Below are 27,394 nucleotides of genomic sequence, written 5' to 3'. Positions count from 1 at the left end.
CCCCACTCCTGCACTTCACCCTCTACCCCCCTACACTTACCACCATTGTCTTGCACTTGCATGGTAGGATTGTGAGAAGGCCAATATGACCGTTTGATGGTCAACCTCTTTCCCATGCCTCCCCCTCCAACTTGTCTTGTGGCATCTGGAAACACTTGTGTATAGGCGCCATACAAAAGTCCAATAAAGAAATAAATAAAGGTGATAAGGTGACTTGAAGGACGTACCCATGCTTATTTCAATCACAGATGGGTGGGGGGCAGTATATCCAACTATGGACTGTGACCGTGAATGGGAGAGGTGGATGCAACCAGAGATTCTGAATCCCTTAAAATCTTGGGTTCTGGTTCGGTGGGGGTGGAAGTGGAGTCTGTGCCTGGTGTCCCAAAGTGCTGTTGCTAGGCTTGTCAGATAACGTGTGAGGAGGCCTCTAGAACCATGCAGATCTGACATGTGAGGGCTTCTATGCCTTGGCAGAATAACACCTGTGGAGGCCTCGACACTTGCCACAATGCTGCACTTCAAAGCTATTCTAAGTGCCCCAGGTGAGGTCTTCAAGAATGGGAACAGTGTAGCTGTTGAAACTAGGCGCAAATGTCTGCAACTGTGCCTTGGTTGGTGGGGAGTGACTCTCTGTGTTACCCCTGGTGGCCACAGCACCATTTGCCCCCACAGGAAGCCTGGGGTGCTCCCCACCCAAGTCACGTAACAGCAGGGCAATTTCAAGTCCATTTGTTACCCAAGGTGAAACACAACAATGCACCCTCTACCGCCCATGCTCTGCATGCACGCCACTCAGGAGATACACTTGACTGTTATGTAACTCCTGCCCAATGTCAATAAGTGACTGCAACAAAAGGACATACAAGTGCTGGTGACCCTAGCCCTGAACAGGGTTACGGGCATCATGGCAGCAACTGTTGATACCTGTGCAAAGCAATAGCATAGGAGCGATTAACAAGAACAAAAAAGAATGAGGAAAACTACTAACTTAGGCAACATGATTTTTGCAGGGAGGCTCAACAAAGAAGACACGCATGAGAAAAGAGAGTTAAGCCATGAGTCATTGGTGATCCCAGCCTCTGTTTCCATGATCCCTTTCAGTTTATACAGGGCAGCAATAGTTCTGGTAAGCATCCCATTTTCAGTATCATTGGGAGGCACAAACGTGCAACAGGTATTCCTTATCTCCTGGCATACCCCACCTTCTATTGCTGGTAGGAGGTTGAATATATACCGGTTTTGCAGAGTCATAAGCCTGAAGGCACTTAATTCTTCCCTAATGGCACTGAACGCTGACTCGGATGTATTCATGAACAGTACGAGTTCATACCTGGTCACCTGGAGCCATTTGGAATTGGCTGCTGCTTGGGCGCCAGGCGACAGAAGTGCCATAAAGAAAACTTTGGTGTGGCTAAACAACCGATATTGATCAAATATGTCTGTTAAAGCCTGTGATGAGGCTGCTGAAAGGTAGTTGGATGGTCTCCTGCATTGCAATTGTTTGTGATTTTCACTGTCAATCATAGTCTTTAATTTATCATATAAGGTGGTGAAAGGGACAAATGGGTCAGCGATGTAACTTCTGGCATTGAACGGGACAAAATCAGGTGCTCTTCAGGGATTACACGTGTTAGGAAAGATTTTCTTTACTGCACCTTTCCTTCCATCTTTATGGAACCCTTAAACTTTTTTTCTTTCATTTTTGAATCTGACCTGTACTTTTTGCAGTGCAGTGAAGCCTTAAGCTTCACTGAACTGGCCTTATCTCATATGTCATGGGGGAACTGATATGTCCTTCAGGCTGTCACAACTGGGGAACATTGTTTCCCTTAGTCGTGTTACTGTGTTACTACTTTTGGTTACTCTTGTATCACGTGTGGTAACTTTTTATCATTGTGCACAATGCAGCTTACACTGCAGTGCAATGGGGTGTATTTTTGTGGGTTACTCTCTGTGTGCTAAAAGGATAGGCTGCTGGCAGCAGTGACTTTTCCCCACTTTTTGGGGATTGTCGTTTTAGCTTTTCCACGTTTACCGCGTTTGGCTACTAACTGTGGCTACAGGTCAAACATGGCCGTGCTACTAGATATTTCGACTATCTTTTTGCCATCTTGTCTTTCAGCATTCTTCCAGGCATGAGAGGCCAGGAAAATCCTTATAAGGACTTCCAGTGCCTGGGAAAATTGAGCTTTTGGCGGCCTACTGGAGGGCTGTGTGTGGTTGCTGGCAGGATGTGGGCTGGGTCTGTCTGACTCCAATACACAAACTGGGTTCAGTGTGTCTGAGTGGTATTGCATGAATGTTCCCGCCGGTGGTCCTGATTGGATCACTGCTGGGGTGTGTGTGTGGACTAGTCCTACTATTGGCTAGTGGGAGATTCAGCTCTTACCTGGCTTTTAGGATAAGAAGAAGACCCCTGCACCCATTCTTCAGAGATCATGGAGAAAACTGAAGGAGCCAAGTATCCTGTCCAGCTCTGAGACCTGCAAAGAAACCTGAGACCTGACTGAAGGAGGCCTGGCAACCAACTTCTGCTGCTGTCCTGGAGGAGCCCTGTCTTGCTCTTGATCTTTAGTAGTCCTGCAAAGGAGCCACAACCCTTGGAGTGGAGGGACCATCCATTCCTGCCGTCTGCTCATGCCCTGCCAAAGGAAGCCAAAGGAAGTTTCCTGAATCCATCCTGTGGCTGACTAGCTTCGTTTTTGGGCTGCCGTGCTCCTGGCATCACCTTACTGAGTTTCGGCCTGAAACCTGGGGATCCTCAGCTGGCCCTACAAGACTACCTCCTGCGAAATCTCGGCGTCCTAGCATCAAGGGGAGCCGAGATAGGAGGGAAAGTCCAACCGCGGCTGCTGAGTCCTTTTGTGTCGCAGTGAGCGGTGACCACCGTCTGCAAATTGCTTACCTGACCTGAGTCCAGTCCTGAAAGGGGTACTACATCATGTTTTTCTGCATTCTTCAACCGAGAGTCCTTGCAACAGTAAAAGACGCCAACCGGAGATCAGCTTGAACCTGCAACCCTTGGGAATCGAGGACTGTGAATTTTGGCAGGAAAAGCAACATCGGACTATCTTCCTTTGTTCTGCAAAGTCTGCGGAAGAATCGGAGTACGGGGTAAGTTACAGAGTTTCTAACTTGCCCCCATACTCCCATTATAAGCCAATGGGTTTAGCTTAAAATAAAGCTTATTTATAACAATATTGGCTTTGCCATTGCTTGCTTGCGCAAGACATCTGACTGTTGGGGCTACTTTTGGGCATAAATCTAACTTGAACCCTAATCCTAAGAAACCTTCACTCGACCCCAGAGACCCTACCTGCATTTTTTCCTGCATCCTAACCTTTGTGGAACTTGAATCTGAACTATTTGGCACAAGGCCCCAGACAATTTAGGGCTGGACAATTTTAGTTAGGGACCATCTTTGTGAAACATAAGTGCATAATACTTGTCTAACCTTTCCTTTGCAGGAGTTTCTGATGTGTATTATGCCCTAAACCAAATTGCATGTATATATGTATTTAGTTTGATAGTGTTGTGTGAAAAGTCTACCTGCTAGTAGTCATTTTTTCTAAAGTGTGTTTTGGCCATACATAAATATATCCTTTTTTATACATCCTGTCTCAGTGTTATCTGTGATTCCCATTGTGTGACCTCATTGTGGACCCTTTACAAGCTCACCCCCTCTGAAGAACTTAGCCTAGACTGCCTGTCACTGCAACCGAAACTGGTTTGGCTACAGCTTCCCAGAGTTGTTCCTGTCACAATATAGGTTGGCCTTCTATACATCTGTCCACGAGGTCAGAGTATAGGAAATCAGTCCTAACAACGGGAACAGGCACATAAAGGGTAGAGAAACTGCACACCTTGCCAGGCTGGAGGCCACTGCCTGTATGCATTCTGTCCACAGGTCAAAAAATGATCAAGAAGAGCAACCATACCTCCAGCCATCTCTACTGTGTCTTCAGTGTCTTCAAGCAATTGCTTGTCAGACTCGTCCCTTAGCGATAAGGTCAGATCGATGCACAAAACTGTGCACCACTCTCCGCCTTCCTCATTTGTGCCTGAGAGAACCACCCTGTTCTTCTTGATCACTATGGCCTCTAAGAGAATCGTAACCTCGTAAAAATCGCAGTCTTGCTGGCATTGAGGCAGAGATCATTGGAATATACCAGGACTGGATGGCAGATAGTCAGGGATGATGGAAGATGCAAGAGGGTTAGCAGGAAGTTTAAAAAAGAGTTGTGTTTCATCTGCGTAGCACTGGAAGTTGGCGGAGAAGGAGGAAATGAGGAGTGGTAGCTGAGCAAGGTAAGTGTTGAAGAGCCAGGGGGAGAGGTTTGAGCCCTGGGGGACACCACAGGTGGAGAAGGATGTAGGTGTGGAGAAGGTGCCCAAAATTACTTGGGACGAACGGTCAGTTAGGAAGGAGGTAAGCCAATCCAGTGCCCACTCCAAGATACCAAGGGTATTATGGAGCTGTTTATGAGGATGGAATGGTTATCCATATCGAAGGCAGAGGAGAGATTGAGTAGGATGAGGACAGTTGGAGAGTTACAGTCCAGAGAAGCGAGCAGTTCTTCACGGGTGTTCAGAAGAGCAGTTTCCTTGTCTCTGGGTGCTCAGAATCCAGATTGATGGTCGTGGAGACCACCAACAAGTTTAGTGTGTAAGGTAAGTTGTGGAAACGGGGCAACTTCTCCAGCATTTTCCGAAGGAAGGAGGTGATAGAAATAGGGCGGTAGTTGCCTGTGCAGGTAGGGTCTACTGAAGGTTTTTTTCAGGAGGGGTCACAGAAGGGAATGCTTGAGGAACGATGAGGAAGATCTAGTGGCAAAGGAGTGGTTGCAGAGATCAGTGAGTACAGGGGTGAGAGAGTCAATGTTGTCCTTGATGGTCCTGGAGGAGCAAGGGGAAACCTGTTTGGATGAGAGCTTCATGGAGCCCACAACTCTGGGGACTTCTTCAGATGTGACAGGGGATAAGGAGGAGAGAGAGGAAGAAGGAGGGTGAGAGAAAGTAGGAGGCAAGGAAGTGATGGAGGGGTTGGGGGATAGGGTAGCAAGTGTGCTCAGGATGTCCAGAGTTTTAGTGGTGAATTGTGTAGCCAGTGTGTTGCAGAGGGATTGGGAGGGAAGAGGGAGGAGGAGGCTGCAGAATGGTTGGCTATTTCCTTGCAGATTTTAAAGAGTTCAGCGTTGTTGTTGGATGCACCCAATACCCGTACCTGGATATGGGCCCTTTTCCTGGTACAGATGGAGAGTCTGTATTGTCTTTGGAGCGGGAGTCAGGCCAGTTTGTCAGATGGTGAGCCTGACGTTTGCCACTTCCATTCCACTACTCTGCACTTGCGTTTCAAGATTGCAAGTTCAGAATCATACCAGGAGTTATGTTTGGAGGCTGTTTTCAGGCGGATCCTCATGACTGGCGCAAGAATGTCAAGGGTGTTGGTGATGGACAAATGGAGGTTCCTGAGAGCAGAGTCAGTGGTAGAGTCTCAGGGTGGGGCACAAGGGGGGATGAAGGTGTATGTGAAGGCAGCAGCTGACATTCGTTTCATCGGACTGATGTTTGTGAACGAGGTTAGTAGGGCTTTTGGAGGGGCAGTTAGAGGGCCGAGGGGACCCGGTGCAAGGAGAAGAGAGAATGGTCTGACCAAGAGGGTGGAGTGACCATAAAGGGGGGGGGAGGTCAGAATGGATGAGGTTGTCCAGAGTGTGTCCAGCTGAGTGGGTTAGGCCATAAGGGAGAATGGAGAGGGATACTGAAGAGCAGAGGTCAAGCAAGAGAGTGGATGCTGTGACAGGGGAGTCCAGTTAGATGTTGAAATCGCCCATGAGGAGGAGATTAGGGGTGGTCGAGAGTAGGGAGGAACAGAAATCACCCAATTGGGAGACAATCAGGGTGGTAGCACCAGGAGGCCTATAGATGGTAGCAATGGTCATAGAGGAGGCGGGGCAGATGACCATCTTGCAAACCAGGCTCTCAAAGGAATAGTAGAGCTGGGTGGGTATGACAGAAGAAGGAACCCACTCAGGGAAGATTGTGGTAGACATTAATGATGCAGCAGGAAGATGAGAAGCCTGCCAAGAGGACTTCCCACTTGATGGCATCATTAATGGGAGAGGCTGTGAAAGGGAGGAGAGTGGAGATGACACGAGGAGTCCATAGATCTGGAGAAGGGACAGAGAAGAGAATATCAGTGAAGACCGGTCTGGAAGTTGCGCTGACGTAGGTGTTTGCGATGGGTAGGCCAGGGTTCTTTTTTGTGCTTCTTCCTTCCAGACTTCGTGAGAGAGGGAGAATAGGTGATCGTGTGGCAGTTAGAGAACATGGGTGAGATGGTGAGAGCCATATCGGTGGTAGAGGTTAGTAGAGAAATGAAAGAAGAGTGGCTGCACAGCACAGTTCCAGCTAAACTCACCAGGTGGCCAAGTAGTCACAAAGGGCACAAATGCAATCCAAAAAGGAAATTCAAATTTCAAAAATAGTGGCACAAATGCAATGCAAAGGGGGTGCATAGATGTAAAAGCACACACACCTACATTTGAATTTCTAAAATAGTGCCACAGCTGCAGTGAGAGAAGAAGTAGGTTAGGTGAGGCAAGGAAGGCAGAGTAAATAGGCACAGTAATTGGTTCAGAAAGTTAGTGAAGGAGGCAATGGGAGTGTTCAGCCATCACTCACTGGTAGTTCAGCAGGGACCGTAGAGGTCCAAGGTCATGGGGTAGCACTATTTATGTCTAGGGGCTGATTCATAGTTTGAGAAGGGGGGACAAAGGTCGAGGACATCCTGCCCCTCTTTGGCCTGGACAGGCCCAGACAGGAGCCTTCGGAGTGGGGCCTTAGTCTGGGGGACTGGCGTTTGCCTGCTAGCTTCCCTATTGGCTGAAAAAGGAAGGACACCAGCCAATCAGGGCAACATCAGGCTGTCTCAGGATATGGCTGAACTGCTTTGTTCAGGATGGCCATCTTGGAATATTATAGGTAGCATTCCAGGTACAGCCCAAATCATGAAGACAAATAAAAACACAGTGTGCTCAAGTTATTTTGTTGAAAATTATTTCGTATCTGCCTTTGCAATGAAGGTGCACACAGTGATCAATAAAGGCGCCCCACGAGCTTCGCAGCCTAAGTGAGGCCTAACTGCTGCTGTAATTATCGATGCAGGTCCCAGCTGTTCCCCTGAGCCTTGTGGTGTTGAGGGGATGGCTCTCTGCAGTCCGTAGATGCCAAGCCTCTGTCCTTTGGTGTAGTGGAAGAAGTGTTTGGTCACCTACTTGCACACATTGCCCGGGTTCCTCTTCCAGATCAGTGGTAAAGGATAGGCCCACTGTCGGCGGTCCTACTCCTGATACATATCAGCACTGGGGAGAGTAAAAGGATCTCCCCCCAAAACACTTGCCCCAGTTTAGTTAACAACTCTTCCTTGGGGTAAAGGATTCTTGTCCTATGTCTGCACCAATGCTTGTGCTAGCATGGTCGGTGGGATCCCAAAAGTCTGTGCAGCCCCTGTCGCTGGATTCTGTTCAACCTGTGCCTGCTGTGATTGTACAGAGCCTGGGGCATATGGCAGGGTCGGGCCCTGCATCTGTTGAGCTCCCATGTTAAGGTACTTTGGCCGACCTTCCACACGACCAACACTGAATCCCATAGAATCATCCATAACTGTTTCCTATCTGTGAGGAATTTGGCCATCCACACGGTGGGTGTGCACTCAACTGGGCTTTTTTGATTTTTTAAAAAAGAAATTGAATGATGGAAGAACAACCTCAGAAAATGTGTGGGGCTAATCCATACACATTGTCCTATGCTCACTGCACAACAAACACATAGATATGTGTACTCTGGGTGGACACAGCCTAAAGGCACCACCCCTCGCCCCATCTCAGGAAGAGTGCAAAACCTTCCTCCGGCAATGGCCAGCCTAATTAACTATCAACGGCTCCATGGATCTGCCGTGCCAATTGTCAGTCCTGCTGGCGGCTGAGCAAACTGAGGAGAGTTAACTGAAGCAGGCCTGCGAGAGGTTTGGTTGCAGAGCTAAAAAGGGCAGGAAACCCCAACACCTTTTTATATGTATCTGTGTCAACCAGAAGTCAGCTCCCGCCTCTGTAAAATGTCATGTCTGGGACAACTGTTTACAGTAGTCATCCCCACAGGGGGACCCCCATTCAGAGGGAAGGAGTATGTGATTTGATGGAGACAGAAAGTCTGTTCTCGCCACAACTTCAAAGGAGAACTCCCTTTAGTCAGGAACCACAGAGAGCTCTATTAACCAGAGAGACCCTTTGATCAACAACAGACAGGGAGATGGGTGGGACTTAGTAGTACATGTTTTCACCCCTTTACCTTTGATGTTGCAAAGCACTCTGATTATGATCTCACGTATAATAGAAGATGGTTGGTGGAGACCTAGGATTGGTTTGTTAAGGTAGGCTTAGCCTACACCAATCAATGGGGCCCATTTGGCTTTAAAAGCGGGTTGAGCCCCTCTTTGGCAGATCATCTGAAGACTTTGCAAGGAGTAACAAGCATCACTAATTTGGACCCTGCTGAAGGTACACTCTTACTGCTTTTGGCAGTGAAAGAAGGCCAGGATTTCCAAAAGGGAAGCAAGATCCTCCTCTAAATATCTCCCAGGGAACCGAAGGAGATACTGAATGATTGGGTAATAATTGTACTTTCGCTGTGTTGCTTCTAACCAATGATCCATGACCTTTCGGAGATAAGCCTGCCATTCCGTCCAAGCTACCAAAATTGAACCAGGAGGTTTATAATTTACTTATGTTTCCTATCTGTTCGGATCCCTTCTGGTGTACTTGAAGGGGTGGCTGATTGATGGTTTAGAAACCGATGTTCATCACTGGACCACTCGTGCCCAGGAAGTTGATTTGTCACACCATCCGCCCATTAAACCGAGAACCAATTCCTCTGAACACGCCAAGTGACCCAATTCCCCGTGGAAATCTTCCTCTGCCCCTCAGAAACCCTCTCATGGGCCTTGGACTGGGAACATACCCGTACACCCAACCCTGCATCCTACCCGGCTCACCCTGTCCTTGTTGTCCCGATTGCCACTGCTGTCCCTCCATAGAATTTGTAATTACTGACCCTTCTAAGCAAATCTTTGCCAACTTTTGAACAAGCTTAACCTCTGCTTTTTGTGCCTGCTCTCCCTCTCTTTTTCATGTCTTCTGTTGCAACTCTTGGCCTTCATCCCTGCCACTTTATCTAAATCATGCTGGACTTATTTAGTTAAAAATCACCCCATTCTTGTCCCATGGTTCTCCCGGTTTTGCCCTCCACATCTCCTGAATTAACTGTATGTGTACAACACGATCATCATCCAATTTCATTGTTTTAGCTAAAATGTAATTTATATCAGGCGTATCGGGATACAGAATATGCAAGCCCCTCCATACCTGTGTCCTGAGATTATTAAAAGCTGCTCCATCATGATATGATATGATATGGCATTTATAACGCGCCTACACACAAGTATTTCAAGGTGCGAAGAGGCAAGGGGGGAACAAGGGGAGGACAGACAACGATCCTACTAGGCCAGGTGTCATTCAGATTGCGCAAGTGCATGGGAAGGGGGAAAGGAAAAGTGCGTGGGGGGAAGGGAGAATGGAAAGTGCAGTACATGGAAAGTGGAATAAATAAGATGAATAAAACACATAAAACAGCCAGCAGGTGGCAAGTGCAAGGAAGTGCAGACATAAGTGCTGGAAGGGGGACTGAAGGGATACAGAAAACACGGTTCCCAAGTGCAGGGATTGCCAGGGAGGCAGTGCAGGTGGGCAGTTGACGGGGCCTAGGCCAGAGTGCAGAAAAGGGTGGCAAGCTAGCCAGTGCAATTTCAGTCAGGAATTCAGCAAGGGAGGGGAGGAGAGAAAGCAGAAGCAAAGAGGAAGGTTTTGAGGTGTTTCCGGAACCATAGATGGTTCTCCTCGAGTTTCAGGGAGGCAGGAAGGCTGTTCCAGAGAGAGGCCCCTGCCGAAGAGAGTGATCTGCCACCAACTCGTTGCTTGGAGAAGCGACTGACCCTGAGGGAGTTGGAGGCAGATGAGCGAAGAGCTCGAGAAGGAAGATATTTAGGAAGAGAGAGTTGAAGGTATTTCGGCCCCAGACTCCAGAAGGACTTGTGTACAATGCAGAGGATTTTGAATGTAATCATCACAGCCACTGGGATCCAGTGCAGAGATTTCAGTCCTGGAGAGATACGATCCCTGGGCTTCAGGCCAAGGACAAGTCTCGCAGTCCTGTTCTGGATAAGTTTCAGAGGGCGGCGAGTGGAGGCAGGAAGATTTAGATAGAGGCTGTTATAGTAGTCCAGCTTCGAGAGGACCAGGGCTCTGGAGACAGTGAGCTTCTGGGGGAAGGAGAGGAAAGGAAGAATACCTCTAAGGAGGTGCAGCTGGTAGTGTGACTTCTTAGAGACGTCAGAGATGTGAGGGGAGAGGGAGAGTGCAGAGTTGAAGATGACCCCGAGGTTTTTTGCCTTGCAGGTGGGAGTGGGAGGAGGGCCAAGAGAGGCCAGCCAGAGAGCTGCAGGGAAGGAGGGAGTGGGTGTGCCGATGAGTAGAATCTCAGTCTTACTGGCATTAAGGCAGAGGTCGTTGGCGGCACACCATTTCTGGATGGCAGACAGACAATCAGAGATGAGGGAAGGAGGGGAGGAGGAGGAGGCCGAGGGTAGCCTGAACATGAGCTGGGTATCAACTGCATAGCACTGAAAGTTGGGACAGAGAGCGGCGATGTGGTGGGCAAGGAGTGCCAAGTATTGGTTGAACAGCCGGGAGAGAGGTCAGATCCCTGGGGGACACCACAGGTAGAGAAAAAGATGTCGGAGAGGAAGGACCCAAGTTGGACCTGGGAGGGTCGGTCGGAGAGGAATGAAGTCAGCCACGCCAGAGCCTGACCAGTGATACCCAGGTTATCACAGAGACAGTTGAGCAGGATGGCATGGTTGACAGTGTCAAAGGCAGAAGAGAGATCAAGCAGGATAAGAATGCAAGGGGTGTTAGAGTCGAGGTTGGAGAGCAGGTCTTCACGGATGTTCAGGAGAGCGGTTTACGTGCTTCTGGCAGCTCTGAAGCCAGACTGATGGTCATGAAGGCAACCAACAGATTAAGTGTGGAGATTGAGCTGGGAGATGGTCAGTTTCTCCAGGAGCTTGCCCAGGAAGGGAGTTATGGAGATTGGGCGATAGTTAGCCGGGCTGGAGGGGTCGGGTTTCTTAAGAAGAGGGTGCACAAGGGAGTGCTTCAGGGGGGAAGGGAAGATTCCAGTGGCGAAAGAGTGATTGCAGAAATCTGCCAGGGCAGGAGACAGGGAGTCGATGTGATCCTTGATAGTTTTGGAGGAACAGGGGTGAACCTGTTTTGACGGGTAACAGGTTCACCCCTGTTCCTCCATAGATCGGACTTGTCTAGAAACCTCATCTGGAGAGAAAAGGTGAAAGGTAGAGAAGGAGGGAGGAGGGGTGGCTGCAGAAGGGCTAGAGGAAGAGCAGGGAATAGCGGGAGGGGGATGAGAGGAGGAGAGTGAGGACAGGATGTCCTGAGTTTTAGAAATGAAGTGAGAAGCCAGTGCCGTGCAGAGGGCTTGGGAAGGGACAGGAGAGATAGAGACTGCGGCAGGATTGGCCAGTTCCTTGCAGAGTTCAGCCGAGTTGTTAGATGCCGCAGAGATGCGGGCTTGGATATGAGCTCTCTTCTTGGTGAGGACGGAGAGCCGGTATTGCCTTTGCAGTAGGCGGCAGGCCAGTTTGTCAGAGGATGAACTTGAAGCACGCCATTTCCTCTCGGCAACCCTACACTTGCATTTTAGGGTGGCAAGGTCTGAGTCGTACCAGGAGTTGCACTTTGCTTTGGGCTTCAGGTGGATTCTCATGACAGGGGCAAGGATATCAAGAGTATCAGATATAGCAGAGTGGAGCGTGGAGAGTGCTGTGTCAGGGTGAGAGTCAGCCAGGGGGGGAGGAGGCGGTGAGAAGGTGGCAGCGAAAGCCTCAACTGACACGCGCTTCATGGGTCGGGTGACCGTGAAGGTGGGTGGCAGTGACGGAGGAGGCTTGGCCTGCAGGGTAGGGAGGGTGAGGTGTGAGGATAGGAGAAAGTGGTCACTCCAGGAGAGAGGAGTGGAGAGTGGGACAGAGAGGGGAAGGTCTGAAGAGATCAGAACATCGAGAGTGTGCCCTGCAGAGTGAGTCAGGCCAGAGGGGAGAATGGTGAGTGAGAGAGAGTCGCAGATGTCGCGAAAGAGTTCAGAGGGGGGACAGGAGGCATCCAGGTGGATGTTGAAGTCTCGAAGAAGGAGGAGTTGAGTGGTTGAGGCCAGGAGTGAGGAGGAGAGGTCCGCCCACTCAGAGAGGAAGGAAGAAACCTGACCAGGTGGCCGATAGATAGTAGCCACAGTAAGGGAATGGCTAGGCGAGAGAGAGAGCCTGCAGACGAGGCATTCAAAAGAGGAGTAGGTCTGCGTAGGAATGACAGAGGCAGTAACCCACTCAGGGAAGATAAGGGCTACTCCCCCACCAAATCGGTTGAGGATCTTGTAGCCATCAGGTAGGAGTGTGTCAAAGCTGGTGACAGAGCTGGCTGTAAACCATGTCTCAGTGAGACCGAGGAAATCGAGGTCAAGTTCTTCAAGAAGGCAGCAGATATCAGAGGAGTGTTTGACAGCAGAGCAGAAGTTAAGAGTGGCAATGTGGAGAAGGTTGCCTTCCTTGAAGGACTTCCGGGGAGGGGTACAGATCAGAGGTACGCCCTGCAGAAGTGTAGAACGCACCCGAGAGGGGGCAGAGAGGGAGGGGGAAGGCAAGATAGCCAAGGAATTTGTATACAACTGAACTCCCGGATACCTCGATCTCGTCCAAAGCTGGTCTGACTGCTCCCTCATTAGGGTTGTGAATAGGCTCTTCATGTGCCCTATGGCCAACGTGACACAGACAGTGCAGTGAGTGAAGGGAGTGTCTTCATCAAGTTACTCCGGTCCATGTATGAGCATGGGATATAATATGCCCTTCCCAAACTCTTCTGGAGCAACAGAAACTGAGCTACCCCATTTTTTCTGTAGCTTCCTCCTTCTCTCCCCTTCTACTTTCCTCAGCCATGCGAGTATCCTGGCGCATCCTATGGCTCAATGGTCGGCTTCCTATCGCTGCTACAGTAGCAGGAGGTAGGGTAATTATGGAAAGAACAAATTGGCAGAAAAAGTCACGATCCACAGTGCTTGTAAGTATAAATTAGACAAAGAGGGTCAAGGCTGCAGGTATCTGGGTGGTGTGGATATACTGCCAGTATAATTCCACTGAGGTAAGTACAATTGCAACACAAACAAGTCCCAGTTTCACTGCGCCAAGTATAGCAAAATAAGAATCGAGAGTCCAAGTGATTTGTATGAAAGAACAGCCTTTAAAGTCCAAGGTTTAGTACAATCAATAGCCTAACACGTGTTTCGAGCCTTCCACGGCTCTTCATCTGAGGCTTAATAGGGATAGAGCCTGAAATTTAAGCTGAAGGGACAATGCCCAAAAAGTACTCTGAAGGCTTCGCAATTGCGGTTAAAGCTGGTCGGCTGTTTAGACAGACTGAAGAAATCAATGTGCTAGGGTAATTATGCCCTGCTTTCCCTGCTTGACTTCCCATTCCTCTCCTTTGTCATCATCTACTCGGGCTACTGCACCCCCTGACCCTTCTACAGGAACAGAAGCATAATCAGCACTATCTTAGGGTGCCATCTCCCATCCTCCCTGCTCAGCCCCTGTACCCCTGGCAGCATCCGTGTTCTCCATATCCACCTCAACCGCTCTGATTACCGAGTTGTCCAATCCACCTTCCTTCTTCTCCATCCCTTATCTATGTTCTAACGTCCTACCGTTCTTCATCTCTTTGCCACCGTAGCAGCACTACCTCTTCCTCTGCTAGCCTTAGCGCTTCCTTCATTTTTTCCCCTTCTTGTGCATCTATCACTCTTCGCAGCCTATCCTCTATCCGAGAAGTAAAAGGTCTAACCTCTTCTTTCCCTCTCATTTTCAATCCTTCCTTTGCTCTTCTGACTACCGGCCTCACTCTTTCTCGCTAATCCACCCTTATTCTATCTGCTAACTGAGCTATCGGGGGAGTCATCCCTTTCTCACTCTCCATTTTCAACCTCTCTGTAGCCTTAAACACTGAAGGAGCTATCCTTCCACTTTCCTCAAAATCCCAGTTCTCAGATATCGTAACTGATAGAGGCGTTACCTGTGTCCGTCTTGCAACCACTGGAGTAGCCGCTGGGGAAAATGGTGGTACGAACGCAGAGTCTGTGTACCCCTCTGTGGGCAATAAAGGATAGCACCCAAATGGGGGCAGTGCAGAAGGAATTCTTGCACCCTCCTTTTTTGGCCCTCCCCCACAATTTCAACCTTTTGGCCTTTCTTGCCTTTTTCATACATCCTCCATAATTACAAGATGTTTAGCCACTTCTCTAACTTCGAGCCCTTCTGCTTTGTAGTTAAAAGGTTATGCAGGTTCTCCAGCTTTCTAACATTAGAGAATATTTGCAAGCATTTTATTTGTATAGAATTTAAAGTGCGAGACTTTGGTAGTATTTTGTCAAAATTAGCCTTTAGCTGGCATTACATGTTTGCTCCCCTTTCTCTTACTCTAGTCGCCTGTAATAAAGGCCTTCCGCCTGCAAGGGTTTCCTAGGTTTCGTAATCAGGGCAGATTGCAGCAAAAAACAGACCATACAGCCAAGAGCTATTTTGTGTCTGCAAACAAAAAGCGGAAATTTTGTACATTTTAAATGTGCTGCAAAATTAGTGAAATACTGCTAAAAAGGCGCAAAGTATTGTATTCTAACCCTCTCACACTTGATGTAATGAATATGAGCAACAGATCCATGTCAGTTTCAGATATCCTGGGCCCCGGGCCCCGGGCCCCGGGCCCCGGTCCCCACACACTTGCTCTGTGGGAGATGGCCAATAAGAATAGAAATGGAAAGCTGTATCTGTACCCATTTTAATTAAGTATACATGCTTCAAAATGTATATATTTGTACCACAATATTTCCTTTTTCTTTAAGCAAAATGTGGAATTCAATGCCGCAGTATCCAGAGGGTCTTAAAAATAGGCAGGATGGGCTTCTGCACAGGAAGCAAAGGTATGAGATGAAAGGGAGTGAGGCGAACTGCTTCCTTACTGCGAAACTCCAAAAGCCAAGGGCTCAGAACTTTATCACGGAACTGAAGAATGAGTTGGGAAGGCTCAGGGGGGAGAACAGGATACACTTAAAATATTAGCATCATACTAGAGAGAAGTCATGAAAAGGAGGTCACTAGACCTGGTTCAGTAGAGTGGTGCTGCGGCAGGTTCCGGAAGCAGATACGGAATTGCTAGAAGAGGCTATTTCTCCTGAGTACGTAGGGAGAGGGAATGATGCCTTACCACCGAATAAAGCCCCTTGACCAGGTGGGTTTAAGACCAGCAACTACAAGGTCTAAACATCACTGAGGAACCTGCTAGCCAAGCTATTCAGGGATCGAAATAAAGAAGGGTTGAGCTGGAGCTAAAGGCAGCTCCTGGGTCTCAGACATCCCCAATTAATCAGGAGTAACTGCAGGGTAACAAGGAGCTAGTGCAGGATAACAAGGAGCGAGTGCAGGGTAATAAGCAGCGAGTGCAGGGTAACAAGGAGCGAGTGCAGGATAACAAGGAGCTAGTGCAGGGTAACAAGGAGCGAGTGCAGGATAACAAGGAGCGAGTGCAGGGTAACAAAGAGAGAGTGCAGGGTAACAAGGAGCTACTGCAGGGTAACAAGGAGCGAGTGCAGGGTACTCAGGAGCTAGCGTGGGGAAATCAGGAGCGAGTGCAGGGAAATCAGGAGCGAGTGCAGGGTAACAAGGAGCGAGTGCAGGGTAATCAGGAGAGAGTGCAGGGTAACAAGGAACGAGTGCAGGGTAACAAGGAGCTGGTGCAGGGTAACAAGGAGCTACTGCAGGGTAACACGGAGCGAGTGCATGATAACAAGGAGCTAGTGCAGGGTAACAAGGAGCTACTGCAGGGTAACAAGGAGCGAGTGCAGGGTAACAAGGAGCTAGTGCAGGATAACAAGGAGCGAGTGCAGGGTAACAAGGAGAGAGTGCATGGTAACAAGGAACGAGTGCAGGGTAACAAGGAGCTGGTGCAGGGTAACAAGGAGCTACTGCAGGGTAACACGGAGCGAGTGCATGATAACAAGGAGCTAGTGCAGGGTAACAAGGAGCTACTGCAGGGTAACAAGGAGCGAGTGCAGGATAACAAGCAGCGAGTGCAGGGTAACAAGGAGCGAGTGCAGGATAACAAGGAGCTAGTGCAGGGTAACAAGGAGCGAGTGCAGGGTAACAAGGAGCGAGTCCAGGGTAACAAGGAGCGAGTGCAGGGTAACAAGGAGCGAGTGCGGGGTAACAAGGAGAGAGTGCGGGGTAACAAGGAACGAGTGCAGGGTAACAAGGAGCTGGTGCAGGGTAACAAGGAGCTACTGCAGGGTAACAAGGAGCGAGTGCAGGATAACAAGGAGCTAGTGCAGGGTAACAAGGAGCTACTGCAGGGTAACAAGGAGCGAGTGCAGGGTACTCAGGAGCTAGCGTGGGGAAATCAGGAACAAGTGCAGGGTAACAAGGAGCTGGTGCAGGGTAACAAGGAGCTACTGCAGGGTAACAAGAATCGAGTGCAGGATAACAAGGAGCTAGTGCAGGGAAACAAGGAGCGAGTGCAGGGTAACAAGGAGCGAGTGCAGGGTAACAAGGAGCGAGTGCAGGGTAACAAGGAGCTAGTGCAGGGTAACAAGCAGCGAGTGCAGGGTAACAAGGAGCGAGTGCAGGATAACAAGGAGCTAGTGCAGGGTAACAAGGAGCGAGTGCAGGGTAACAAGGAGCGAGTGCAGGGTACTCAGGAGCTAGTGCGGGGTAATCAAGAGCAAGTGCAGGGAAATCAGGAGCGAGTGCAGGGTAATCAGGAGCTAATGCAGGTTAACAAGGAGCGAGTGCAGGGTAACAAGGAGCGAATGCAGGTTAATCAGGAGCACGTGCAGGGTAATCAGGAGCAAGTGCAGGTTAATCAGGAGCTAGTGCAGGGTAATCAGGAGCTAGTGTAGGGTAACAAGGAGCGAGTGCAGGTTGATCAGGAGCTAGTGCAGGGTAATCAGGAGCTAGTGCAGGTTAATCAGAAGCTAGTGCAGGGTAATCAGGAGCGAGTGCAGGGTAACAAGGAGCGAGAGCAGGATAACAAGGAGCGAATGCAGGGTAATCAGGAGCGAATGCAGGTTAACAAGGAGCGAGTGCAGGGTAACAAGGAGCGAATGCAGGTTAATCAGGAGCAAGTGCAGGGTAATCAGGAGCTAGTGCAGGTTAATCAGGAGCTAGTGCAGGGTAATCAGGAGCTAGTGTAGGGTAACAAGGAGCGAGTGCAGGTTGATCAGGAGCTAGTGCAGGGTAATCAGGAGCTAATGCAGGTTAATCAGGAGCTAGTGCAGGGTAATCAGGAGCGAGTGCAGGGTAACAAGGAGCGAGAGCAGGGTAACAAGGAGCGAGTGCAGGGTAACAAGGAGCGAGTGCAGGGTAACAAGGAGCGAGTGCAGGTTAATCAGGAGCTAGTGCAGGGTAACAAGGAGCGAGTGCAGGATAACAAGGAGCGAGTGCAGGGTAACAAGGAGAGAGTGCAGGAAAACAAGGAACAAGTGCAGGGAAACAAGGAGCTGGTGCAGGGTAACAAGGAGCTACTGCAGGGTAACAAGGAGCTACTGCAGGGTAACAAGGATCGAGTGCAGGATAACAAGGAGCTAGTGCAGGGTAACAAGGAGCGAGTGCAGGGTAACAAGGAGCGAGTGCAGGTTAACAAGGAGTGAGTGCAGGGTAACAAGGAGCTAGTGCAGGGTAACAAGCAGCGAGTGCAGGGTAACAAGGAGCGAGTGCAGGATAACAAGGAGCTAGTGCAGGGTAACAAGGAGCGAGTGCAGGGTAACAAGGAGCGAGTCCAGGGTAACAAGGAGCGAGTGCAGGGTACTCAGGAGCTAGTGCGGGGTAATCAGGAGCAAGTGCAGGGAAATCAGGAGCGAGTGCAGGGTAATCAGGAGCAAGTGCAGGGTAACAAGGAGCGAGTGCAGGGTAACAAGGAGCAAATGCAGGTTAATCAGGAGCAAGTGCAGGGTAATCAGGAGCTACTGCAGGTTAATCAGAAGCTAGTGCAGGGTAATCAGGAGCTAGTGTAGGGTAACAAGGAGCGAGTGCAGGTTGATAAGGAGCTAGTGCAGGGTAATCAGGAGCTAGTGCAGGTTAATCAGGAGCTAGTGCAGGGTAATCAAGAGCGAGTGCAGGGTAACAAGGAGCGAGAGCAGGGTAACAAGGAGCGAGTGCAGGGTAACAAGGAACGAGTGCAGGGTAACAAGGAGCGAGTGCAGGTTAATCAAGAGCTAGTGCAGGGTAACAAGGAGCGAGTGCAGGGGAACAAGGAGCGAGTGCAGGGTAACAAGGAGCGAGTTCAGGTTAATCAGCAGCTAGTGCAGGATAATCAGGAGCTAGTGCAGGGTAACAAGGAGCGAGTGCAGGGTAACAAGGAGCGAGTGCAGGGTAACAGGGAGCGAGTTCAGGTTAATCAGCAGCTAGTGCAGGATAATCAGGAGCTCGTGCAGGGTAACAAGGAGCGAGTGCAGGGTAACAAGGAGCGAGTGCAGGGTAACAAGGAGCGAGTTCAGGTTAATCAGCAGCTAGAGCAGGATAATCAGGAGCTAGTGCAGGGTAACAAGGAGAGAGTGCAGGGTAACAAGGAGCGAGAGCAGGGTAACAAGGTGCGAGTGCAGGGTAACAAGGAGCGAGTGCAGGGTAACAAGGAGCGAGTGCAGGTTAATCAGCAGCTAGTACAGGATAATCAGGAGCTAGTGCAGGGTAACAAGGAGCGAGTGCAGGGTAGCAAGGAGCGAGTGCAGGGTAACAAGGAGCGAGTTCAGGTTAATCAGCAGCTAGTGCAGGATAATCAGGAGCTAGTGCAGGGTAACAAGGAGCGAGTGCAGGGTAACAAGGAGCGAGTGCAGGGTAACAAGGAGCGAGTGCAGGGTAACGAGGAGCGAGTGCAGGGTAACCAAGAGCGAGTGCAGGGTAACAAGGAGCGAGTGCAGTGTAACAAGGAGCGAGTGCAGGGTAACAAGGAGCAAGTGCAGGGTAACAAGGAGCGAGTGCAGGGTAATCAGCAGCTAGTGCAGGATAATCAGGAGCTAGTGCAGGGTAACAAGGAGCAAGTGCAGGGTAACAAGGAGCGAATGCAGGGTAACAAGGAGCGAGTGCAGGGTAACCAGGAGCGAGTGCAGGGTATCAAGGAGCGAGTGCAGGGTAACCAGGAGCGAGTGCAGGGTATCAAGGAGCGAGTGCAGGGTAACAAGGAGCGAGTGAGGTTAACAAGGAGCGAGTGCAGGGTAACAAGGAGTGAGTGCAGGGTAACCAGGAGCGAGTGCAGGGTAACAAGGAGCGAGTGCAGGTTGATCAGGAGCTAGTGCAGGGTAATCAGGAGCTAGTGCAGGTTAATCAGAAGCTAGTGCAGGGTAATCAGGAGCGAGTGCAGGGTAACAAGGAGCGAGAGCAGGATAACAAGGAGCGAATGCAGGGTAATCAGGAGCGAATGCAGGTTAACAAGGAGCGAGTGCAGGGTAACAAGGAGCGAGTGCAGGGTAATCAGGAGCTAGTGCAGGGTAATCAGGAGCTAGTGCAGGGTAACCAGGAGCGAGTGCAGGGTAACAAGGAGCGAGAGCAGGGTAACAAGGAGCGAGTGCAGGGTAACAAGGAGCGAGTGCAGGTTAATCAGGAGCGAGTGCAGGGTAACAAGGAGCGAGTGCAGGATAACAAGGAGCGAGTGCAGGGTAACAAGGAGAGAGTGCAGGAAAACAAGGAACAAGTGCAGGGAAACAAGGAGCTGGTGCAGGGTAACAAGGAGCTACTGCAGGGTAACAAGGAGCTACTGCAGGGTAACAAGGATCGAGTGCAGGATAACAAGGAGCTAGTGCAGGGTAACAAGGAGCGAGTGCAGGGTAACAAGGAGCGAATGCAGGTTAACAAGGAGCGAGTGCAGGGTAACAAGGAGCTAGTGCAGGGTAACAAGCAGCGAGTGCAGGGTAACAAGGAGCGAGTGCAGGATAACAAGGAGCTAGTACAGGGTAACAAGGAGCGAGTGCAGGGTAACAAGGAGCGAGTCCAGAGTAACAAGGAGCGAGTGCAGGGTACTCAGGAGCTAGTGCGGGGTAATCAGGAGCAAGTGCAGGGAAATCAGGAGCGAGTGCAGGGTAATCAGGAGCAAGTGCAGGGTAACAAGGAGCGAGTGCAGGGTAACAAGGAGCGAATGCAGGTTAATCAGGAGCAAGTGCAGGGTAATCAGGAGCTACTGCAGGTTAATCAGAAGCTAGTGCAGGGTAATCAGGAGCTAGTGTAGGGTAACAAGGAGCGAGTGCAGGTTGATAAGGAGCTAGTGCAGGGTAATCAGGAGCTAGTGCAGGTTAATCAGGAGCTAGTGCAGGGTAATCAGGAGCGAGTGCAGGGTAACAAGGAGCGAGAGCAGGGTAGCAAGGAGCGAGTGCAGGGGAACAAGGAGCGAGTGCAGGGTAACAAGGAGCAAGTGCAGGTTAATCAGGAGCGAGTGCAGGGTAACAAGGAGCGAGTGCAGGGGAACAAGGAGCGAGTGCAGGGTAACAAGGAGCGAGTTCAGGTTAATCAGCAGCTAGTGCAGGATAATCAGGAGCTAGTGCAGGGTAACAAGGAGCGAGTGCAGGGTAACAAGGAGCGAGTGCAGGGTAACAAGGAGCGAGTTCAGGTTAATCAGCAGCTAGTGCAGGATAATCAGGAGCTCGTGCAGGGTAACAAGGAGCGAGTGCAGGGTAACAAGGAGCGAGTGCAGGGTAACAAGGAGCGAGTTCAGGTTAATCAGCAGCTAGAGCAGGATAATCAGGAGCTAGTGCAGGGTAACAAGGAGCGAGTGCAGGGTAACAAGGAGCGAGAGCAGGGTAACAAGGTGCGAGTGCAGGGTAACAAGGAGCGAGTGCAGGGTAACAAGGAGCGAGTGCAGGTTAATCAGCAGCTAGTACAGGATAATCAGGAGCTAGTGCAGGGTAACAAGGAGCGAGTGCAGGGTAGCAAGGAGCGAGTGCAGGGTAACAAGGAGCGAGTTCAGGTTAATCAGCAGCTAGTGCAGGATAATCAGGAGCTCGTGCAGGGTAACAAGGAGCGAGTGCAGGGTAACAAGGAGCGAGTGCAGGGTAACAAGGAGCGAGTTCAGGTTAATCAGCAGCTAGTGCAGGATAATCAGGAGCTCGTGCAGGGTAACAAGGAGCGAGTTCAGGGTAACAAGGAGCGAGTGCAGGGTAACAAGGAGCGAGTTCAGGTTAATCAGCAGCTAGAGCAGGATAATCAGGAGCTAGTGCAGGGTAACAAGAAGCGAGTGCAGGGTAACAAGGAGCGAGTGCAGGGTAACCAGGAGCAAATGCAGGGTAATCAGGAGCGAGTGCAGGGTAACAAAGAGCGAGTGCAGGGTAACAAGGAGCGAGTTCAGGTTAATCAGCAGCTAGTGCAGGATAACAAGGAGCGAGTGCAGCATAACAAGGAGCGAGTGCAGGGTAACAAGGAGCGAGTGCAGGGTAACAAGGGTCTGGTGCAGGGTAACCAGGAGCGAGTGCAGGGTAACCAGGAGCGAGTGCAGCATGACAAGGAGCGAGTGCAGGGTAACAAGGAGCGAGTGCAGGGTAACAGGGTCTGGTGCAGAGTAACTAGGAGCGAGTGCAGGGTAACCAGGAGCGAGTGCAGGGTAATCAGGAGCGAGTGCAGGGTAACAAGGAGCGAGTGCAGGGTAACAAGGAGCGAGTGCAGGGTAACAAGGGTCTGGTGCAGGGTAACCAGGAGCAAGTGCAAGGTAACCAGTAGTGAGTGCAGGGTAATCAGGAGCAAGTGCAGGTTAACAAGGAGCGAGTACGGGGGAACAAGGAGCGAGTATAGGGTAACAAGGAGCGAGTGCAGGGTAACAAGGGTCTGGTGCAGGGTAACCAGGAGCAAGTGCAGGGTAACCAGGAGCGAGTGCAGGTTGATCAGGAGCTAGTGCAGGGTAATCAGGAGCTAGTGCAGGTTAATCAGAAGCTAGTGCAGGGTAATCAGGAGCGAGTGCAGGGTAACAAGGAGCGAGAGCAGGATAACAAGGAGCGAATGCAGGGTAATCAGGAGCGAATGCAGGTTAACAAGGAGCGAGTGCAGGGTAACAAGGAGCGAATGCAGGTTAATCAGGAGCAAGTGCAGGGTAATCAGGAGCTAGTGCAGGTTAATCAGGAGCTAGTGCAGGGTAATCAGGAGCTAGTGTAGGGTAACAAGGAGCGAGTGCAGGTTGATCAGGAGCTAGTGCAGGGTAATCAGGAGCTAATGCAGGTTAATCAGGAGCTAGTGCAGGGTAATCAGGAGCGAGTGCAGGGTAACAAGGAGCGAGAGCAGGGTAACAAGGAGCGAGTGCAGGGTAACAAGGAGCGAGTGCAGGGTAACAAGGAGCGAGTGCAGGTTAATCAGGAGCTAGTGCAGGGTAACAAGGAGCGAGTGCAGGATAACAAGGAGCGAGTGCAGGGTAACAAGGAGAGAGTGCAGGAAAACAAGGAACAAGTGCAGGGAAACAAGGAGCTGGTGCAGGGTAACAAGGAGCTACTGCAGGGTAACAAGGAGCTACTGCAGGGTAACAAGGATCGAGTGCAGGATAACAAGGAGCTAGTGCAGGGTAACAAGGAGCGAGTGCAGGGTAACAAGGAGCGAGTGCAGGTTAACAAGGAGCGAGTGCAGGGTAACAAGGAGCTAGTGCAGGGTAACAAGAAGCGAGTGCAGGGTAACAAGGAGCGAGTGCAGGGTAACCAGGAGCAAATGCAGGGTAATCAGGAGCGAGTGCAGGGTAACAAAGAGCGAGTGCAGGGTAACAAGGAGCGAGTTCAGGTTAATCAGCAGCTAGTGCAGGATAACAAGGAGCGAGTGCAGCATAACAAGGAGCGAGTGCAGGGTAACAAGGAGCGAGTGCAGGGTAACAAGGGTCTGGTGCAGGGTAACCAGGAGCGAGTGCAGGGTAACCAGGAGCGAGTGCAGCATGACAAGGAGCGAGTGCAGGGTAACAAGGAGCAAGTGCAGGGTAACAGGGTCTGGTGCAGGGTAACTAGGAGCGAGTGCAGGGTAACCAGGAGCGAATGCAGGGTAATCAGGAGCGAGTGCAGGGTAACAAGGAGCGAGTGCAGGGTAACAAGGAGCGAGTGCAGGGTAACAACGGTCTGGTGCAGGGTAACCAGGTGCAAGTGCAAGGTAACCAGTAGTGAGTGCAGGGTAATCAGGAGCAAGTGCAGGTTAACAAGGAGCGAGTGCAGGTTGATCAGGAGCTAGTGCAGGGTAATCAGGAGCTAGTGCAGGTTAATCAGAAGCTAGTGCAGGGTAATCAGGAGCGAGTGCAGGGTAACAAGGAGCGAGAGCAGGATAACAAGGAGCGAATGCAGGGTAATCAGGAGCGAATGCAGGTTAACAAGGAGCGAGTGCAGGGTAACAAGGAGCGAATGCAGGTTAATCAGGAGCAAGTGCAGGGTAATCAGGAGCTAGTGCAGGTTAATCAGGAGCTAGTGCAGGGTAATCAGGAGCTAGTGTAGGGTAACAAGGAGCGAGTGCAGGTTGATCAGGAGCTAGTGCAGGGTAATCAGGAGCTAATGCAGGTTAATCAGGAGCTAGTGCAGGGTAATCAGGAGCGAGTGCAGGGTAACAAGGAGCGAGAGCAGGGTAACAAGGAGCGAGTGCAGGGTAACAAGGAGCGAGTGCAGGTTAATCAGGAGCTAGTGCAGGGTAACAAGGAGCGAGTGCAGGATAACAAGGAGCGAGTGCAGGGTAACAAGGAGAGAGTGCAGGAAAACAAGGAACAAGTGCAGGGAAACAAGGAGCTGGTGCAGGGTAACAAGGAGCTACTGCAGGGTAACAAGGAGCTACTGCAGGGTAACAAGGATCGAGTGCAGGATAACAAGGAGCTAGTGCAGGGTAACAAGGAGCGAGTGCAGGGTAACAAGGAGCGAGTGCAGGTTAACAAGGAGCGAGTGCAGGGTAACAAGGAGCTAGTGCAGGGTAACAAGCAGCGAGTGCAGGGTAACAAGGAGTGAGTGCAGGATAACAAGGAGCTAGTGCAGGGTAACAAGGAGCGAGTGCAGGGTAACAAGGAGCGAATGCAGGTTAATCAGGAGCAAGTGCAGGGTAATCAGGAGCTACTGCAGGTTAATCAGAAACTAGTGCAGGGTAATCAGGAGCTAGTGTAGGGTAACAAGGAGCGAGTGCAGGTTGATAAGGAGCTAGTGCAGGGTAATCAGGAGCTAGTGCAGGTTAATCAGGAGCTAGTGCAGGGTAATCAGGAGCGAGTGCAGGGTAACAAGGAGCGAGAGCAGGGTAACAAGGAGCGAGTGCAGGGGAACAAGGAGCAAGTGCAGGGTAACAAGGAGCAAGTGCAGGTTAATCAGGAGCTAGTGCAGGGTAACAAGGAGCGAGTGCAGGGGAACAAGGAGCGAGTGCAGGGTAACAAGGAGCGAGTTCAGGTTAATCAGCAGCTAGGGCAGGATAATCAGGAGCTAGTGCAGGGTAACAAGGAGCGAGTGCAGGGTAACAAGGAGCGAGTGCAGGGTAACAAGGAGCGAGTTCAGGTTAATCAGCAGCTAGTGCAGGATAATCAGGAGCGAGTGCAGGGTAACAAGGAGCGAGTGCAGGGTAACAAGGAGCGAGTTCAGGTTAATCAGCAGCTAGAGCAGGAAAATCAGGAGCTAGTGCAGGGTAACAAGGAGCGAGTGCAGGGTAACAAGGAGCGAGAGCAGGGTAACAAGGTGCGAGTGCAGGTTAATCAGCAGCTAGTACAGGATAATCAGGAGCTAGTGCAGGGTAACAAGGAGCGAGTGCAGGGTAACAAGGAGCGAGTGCAGGGTAACAAGGAGCGAGTTCAGGTTAATCAGCAGCTAGTGCAGGATAATCAGGAGCTCGTGCAGGGTAACAAGGAGCGAGTTCAGGGTAACAAGGAGCGAGTGCAGGGTAACAAGGAGCGAGTTCAGGTTAATCAGCAGCTAGAGCAGGATAATCAGGAGCTAGTGCAGGGTAACAAGGAGCGAGTGCAGGGTAACAAGAAGCGAGTGCAGGGTAACCAGGAGCAAATGCAGGGTAATCAGGAGCGAGTGCAGGGTAACAAAGAGCGAGTGCAGGGTAACAAGGAGCGAGTTCAGGTTAATCAGCAGCTAGTGCAGGATAACAAGGAGCGAGTGCAGCATAACAAGGAGCGAGTGAAGGGTAACAAGGAGCGAGTGCAGGGTAACAAGGGTCTGGTGCAGGGTAACCAGGAGCGAGTGCAGGGTAACCAGGAGCGAGTGCAGCATGACAAGGAGCGAGTGCAGGGTAACAAGGAGCGAGTGCAGGGTAACAGGGTCTGGTGCAGGGTAACTAGGAGCGAGTGCAGGGTAACCAGGAGCGAGTGCAGGGTAATCAGGAGCGAGTGCAGGGTAACAAGGAGCGAGTGCAGGGTAACAAGGAGCGAGTGCAGGGTAACAAGGGTCTGGTGCAGGGTAACCAGGAGCAAGTGCAAGGTAACCAGTAGTGAGTGCAGGGTAATCAGGAGCAAGTGCAGGTTAACAAGGAGCGAGTACGGGGGAACAAGGAGCGAGTATAGGGTAACAAGGAGCGAGTGCAGGGTAACAAGGGTCTGGTGCAGGGTAACCAGGAGCAAGTTCAGGGTAACCAGGAGCGAGTGCAGGGTAACCAGGAGCGAGTGCAGGGTAACAAGGAGCGAGTGCAGGGTAACAAGGAGCTAGTGCAGGATAACAAGGAGCGAGTGCAGGGTAACAAGGGGCTGGTGCAGGGTAACAAGGAGCGAGTGCAGATTAGTCAGGAGCTAGTGCAGGGTAATAATAATAATAATAATAATAATAATAATAATAATAATAATAATAATTTGGCATTTATATAGCGCTACGAACCCTCAGGTATCTGAGCGCTGCTTATTATTACCCACAGTGTGTGGTGCTCATTTATCGACCTCGGAAGGATGAAACGCTGAGTTTGGCACTGCCGGAAGCGAGCGCTCTACTCGCTGTGCCACTTGACCGGCTAATTAGGAGCGAGTGCAGGGTAACAAGGAGCTGGTACAGGGTAACAATGAGCGAGTGCAGGGTAACAAGGAGCAAGTGCAGGGTAACAAGGAGCGAGTGCAGGGTAACAAGGAGCGAGTGCAGGGTAACAAGGAGCTGGTGCAGGGTAACAAGGAGCGAGTGCAGGGTAACAAGGAGCGAGTGCAGGGTAACCAGGAGCGAGTGCAGGGTATCAAGGAGCGAGTGCAGGGTAACAAGGAGCGAGTGCAGGTTAACAAGGAGCGAGTGCAGGGTAACAAGGAGCGAGTGCAGGGTAACAAGGAGCTGGTGCAGGGTACAAAGGAGCGAGTGCAGGGTAACAAGGAGCGAGTGCAGGGTAACAAGGAGCGAGTGCAGGGTAACAAGGAGCGAGTGCAGGGTAACGAGGAGCGAGTGCAGGGTAACCAGGAGCGAGTGCAGGGTAACAAGGAGCGAGTGCAGCGTAACAAGGAGCGAGTGCAGGGTAACAAGGAGTGAGTGCAGGGTAACCAGGAGCGAGAGCAGGGTAACAAGGAGCGAGTGCAGGGTAACAAGGAGCGAGTGCAGGGTAACAAGGAGTGAGTGCAGGGTAACCAGGAGCGAGTGCAGGGTATCAAGGAGCGAGTGCAGGGTAACAAGGAGCGAGTGCAGGTTAACAAGGAGCGAGTGCAGGGTAACCAGGAGCGAGTGCAGGGTATCAAGGAGCGAGTGCAGGGTAACAAGGAGCGAGTACAGCGTAACAAGGAGCAAGTGCAGGGTAACAAGGAGCGAGTGCAGGGTAATCAGCAGCTAGTGCAGGATAATCAGGAGCTAGTGCAGGGTAACAAGGAGCAAGTGCAGGGTAACAAGGAGCTGGTGCAGGGTAACAAGGAGCGAGTGCAGGGTAACAAGGAGCGAGTGCAGGGTAACAAGGAGTGAGTGCAGGGTAACCAGGAGCGAGTGCAGGGTAACCAGGAGCGAGTGCAGGGTATCAAGGAGCGAGTGCAGGGTAACAAGGAGCGAGTTCAGGGTAACAAGGAGCGAGTGCAGGGTAACAAGGAGCTGGTGCAAGGCAAAATGGAGCGAGTGCAGGGTAACCAGGAGCGAGTGCAGGGTAACAAGGAGCGAGTGCAGGGTAACAAGGAGCGAGTTCAGGTTAATCAGCAGCTAGAGCAGGAAAATCAGGAGCTAGTGCAGGGTAACAAGGAGCGAGTGCAGGGTAACAAGGAGCGAGAGCAGGGTAACAAGGTGCGAGTGCAGGTTAATCAGCAGCTAGTACAGGATAATC

At 50.9% G+C, this 27,394-nt stretch overlaps 3 protein-coding genes across 3 annotated transcripts; all 3 read left to right on the top strand.

Annotated features, from left to right (window-relative positions):
* The first annotated feature begins 5,435 nt into the window (after positions 1-5,435).
* LOC138520608 (golgin subfamily A member 6-like protein 22) lies at positions 5,436-17,127 on the top strand. Its single transcript, XM_069632932.1, has 2 exons — positions 5,436-5,582; positions 15,616-17,127. Exons 1-2 carry the CDS (start codon positions 5,436-5,438, stop codon positions 17,125-17,127), a joined length of 1,659 nt encoding a protein of 552 aa, XP_069489033.1.
* A 351-nt stretch (positions 17,128-17,478) lies between these two features.
* Positions 17,479-22,354, top strand: LOC138520607 (golgin subfamily A member 6-like protein 22). Its single transcript, XM_069632931.1, has 4 exons — positions 17,479-17,862; positions 18,250-19,074; positions 20,454-21,788; positions 22,040-22,354. The coding sequence occupies exons 1-4, from the start codon at positions 17,479-17,481 to the stop codon at positions 22,352-22,354; spliced, it is 2,859 nt and encodes a 952-aa protein (XP_069489032.1).
* Positions 22,355-24,216: 1,862 nt separating this feature from the next.
* LOC138520606 (golgin subfamily A member 6-like protein 22) lies at positions 24,217-27,045 on the top strand. The gene is made up of 3 exons (XM_069632930.1): positions 24,217-24,264; positions 24,307-25,461; positions 26,725-27,045. The coding sequence occupies exons 1-3, from the start codon at positions 24,217-24,219 to the stop codon at positions 27,043-27,045; spliced, it is 1,524 nt and encodes a 507-aa protein (XP_069489031.1).
* The last annotated feature ends 349 nt before the right edge of the window (positions 27,046-27,394 follow it).

This window comes from Ambystoma mexicanum, chromosome 13 (assembly GCF_040938575.1).
Source record: "Ambystoma mexicanum isolate Mex_15411 chromosome 13, UKY_AmexF1_1, whole genome shotgun sequence".
Classification (NCBI taxonomy): Eukaryota; Metazoa; Chordata; class Amphibia; order Caudata; family Ambystomatidae; genus Ambystoma; species Ambystoma mexicanum.
The sequence above is the reverse complement of the archived record's forward strand: the minus strand, read 5'-3'. Positions and strand labels throughout refer to the sequence as shown.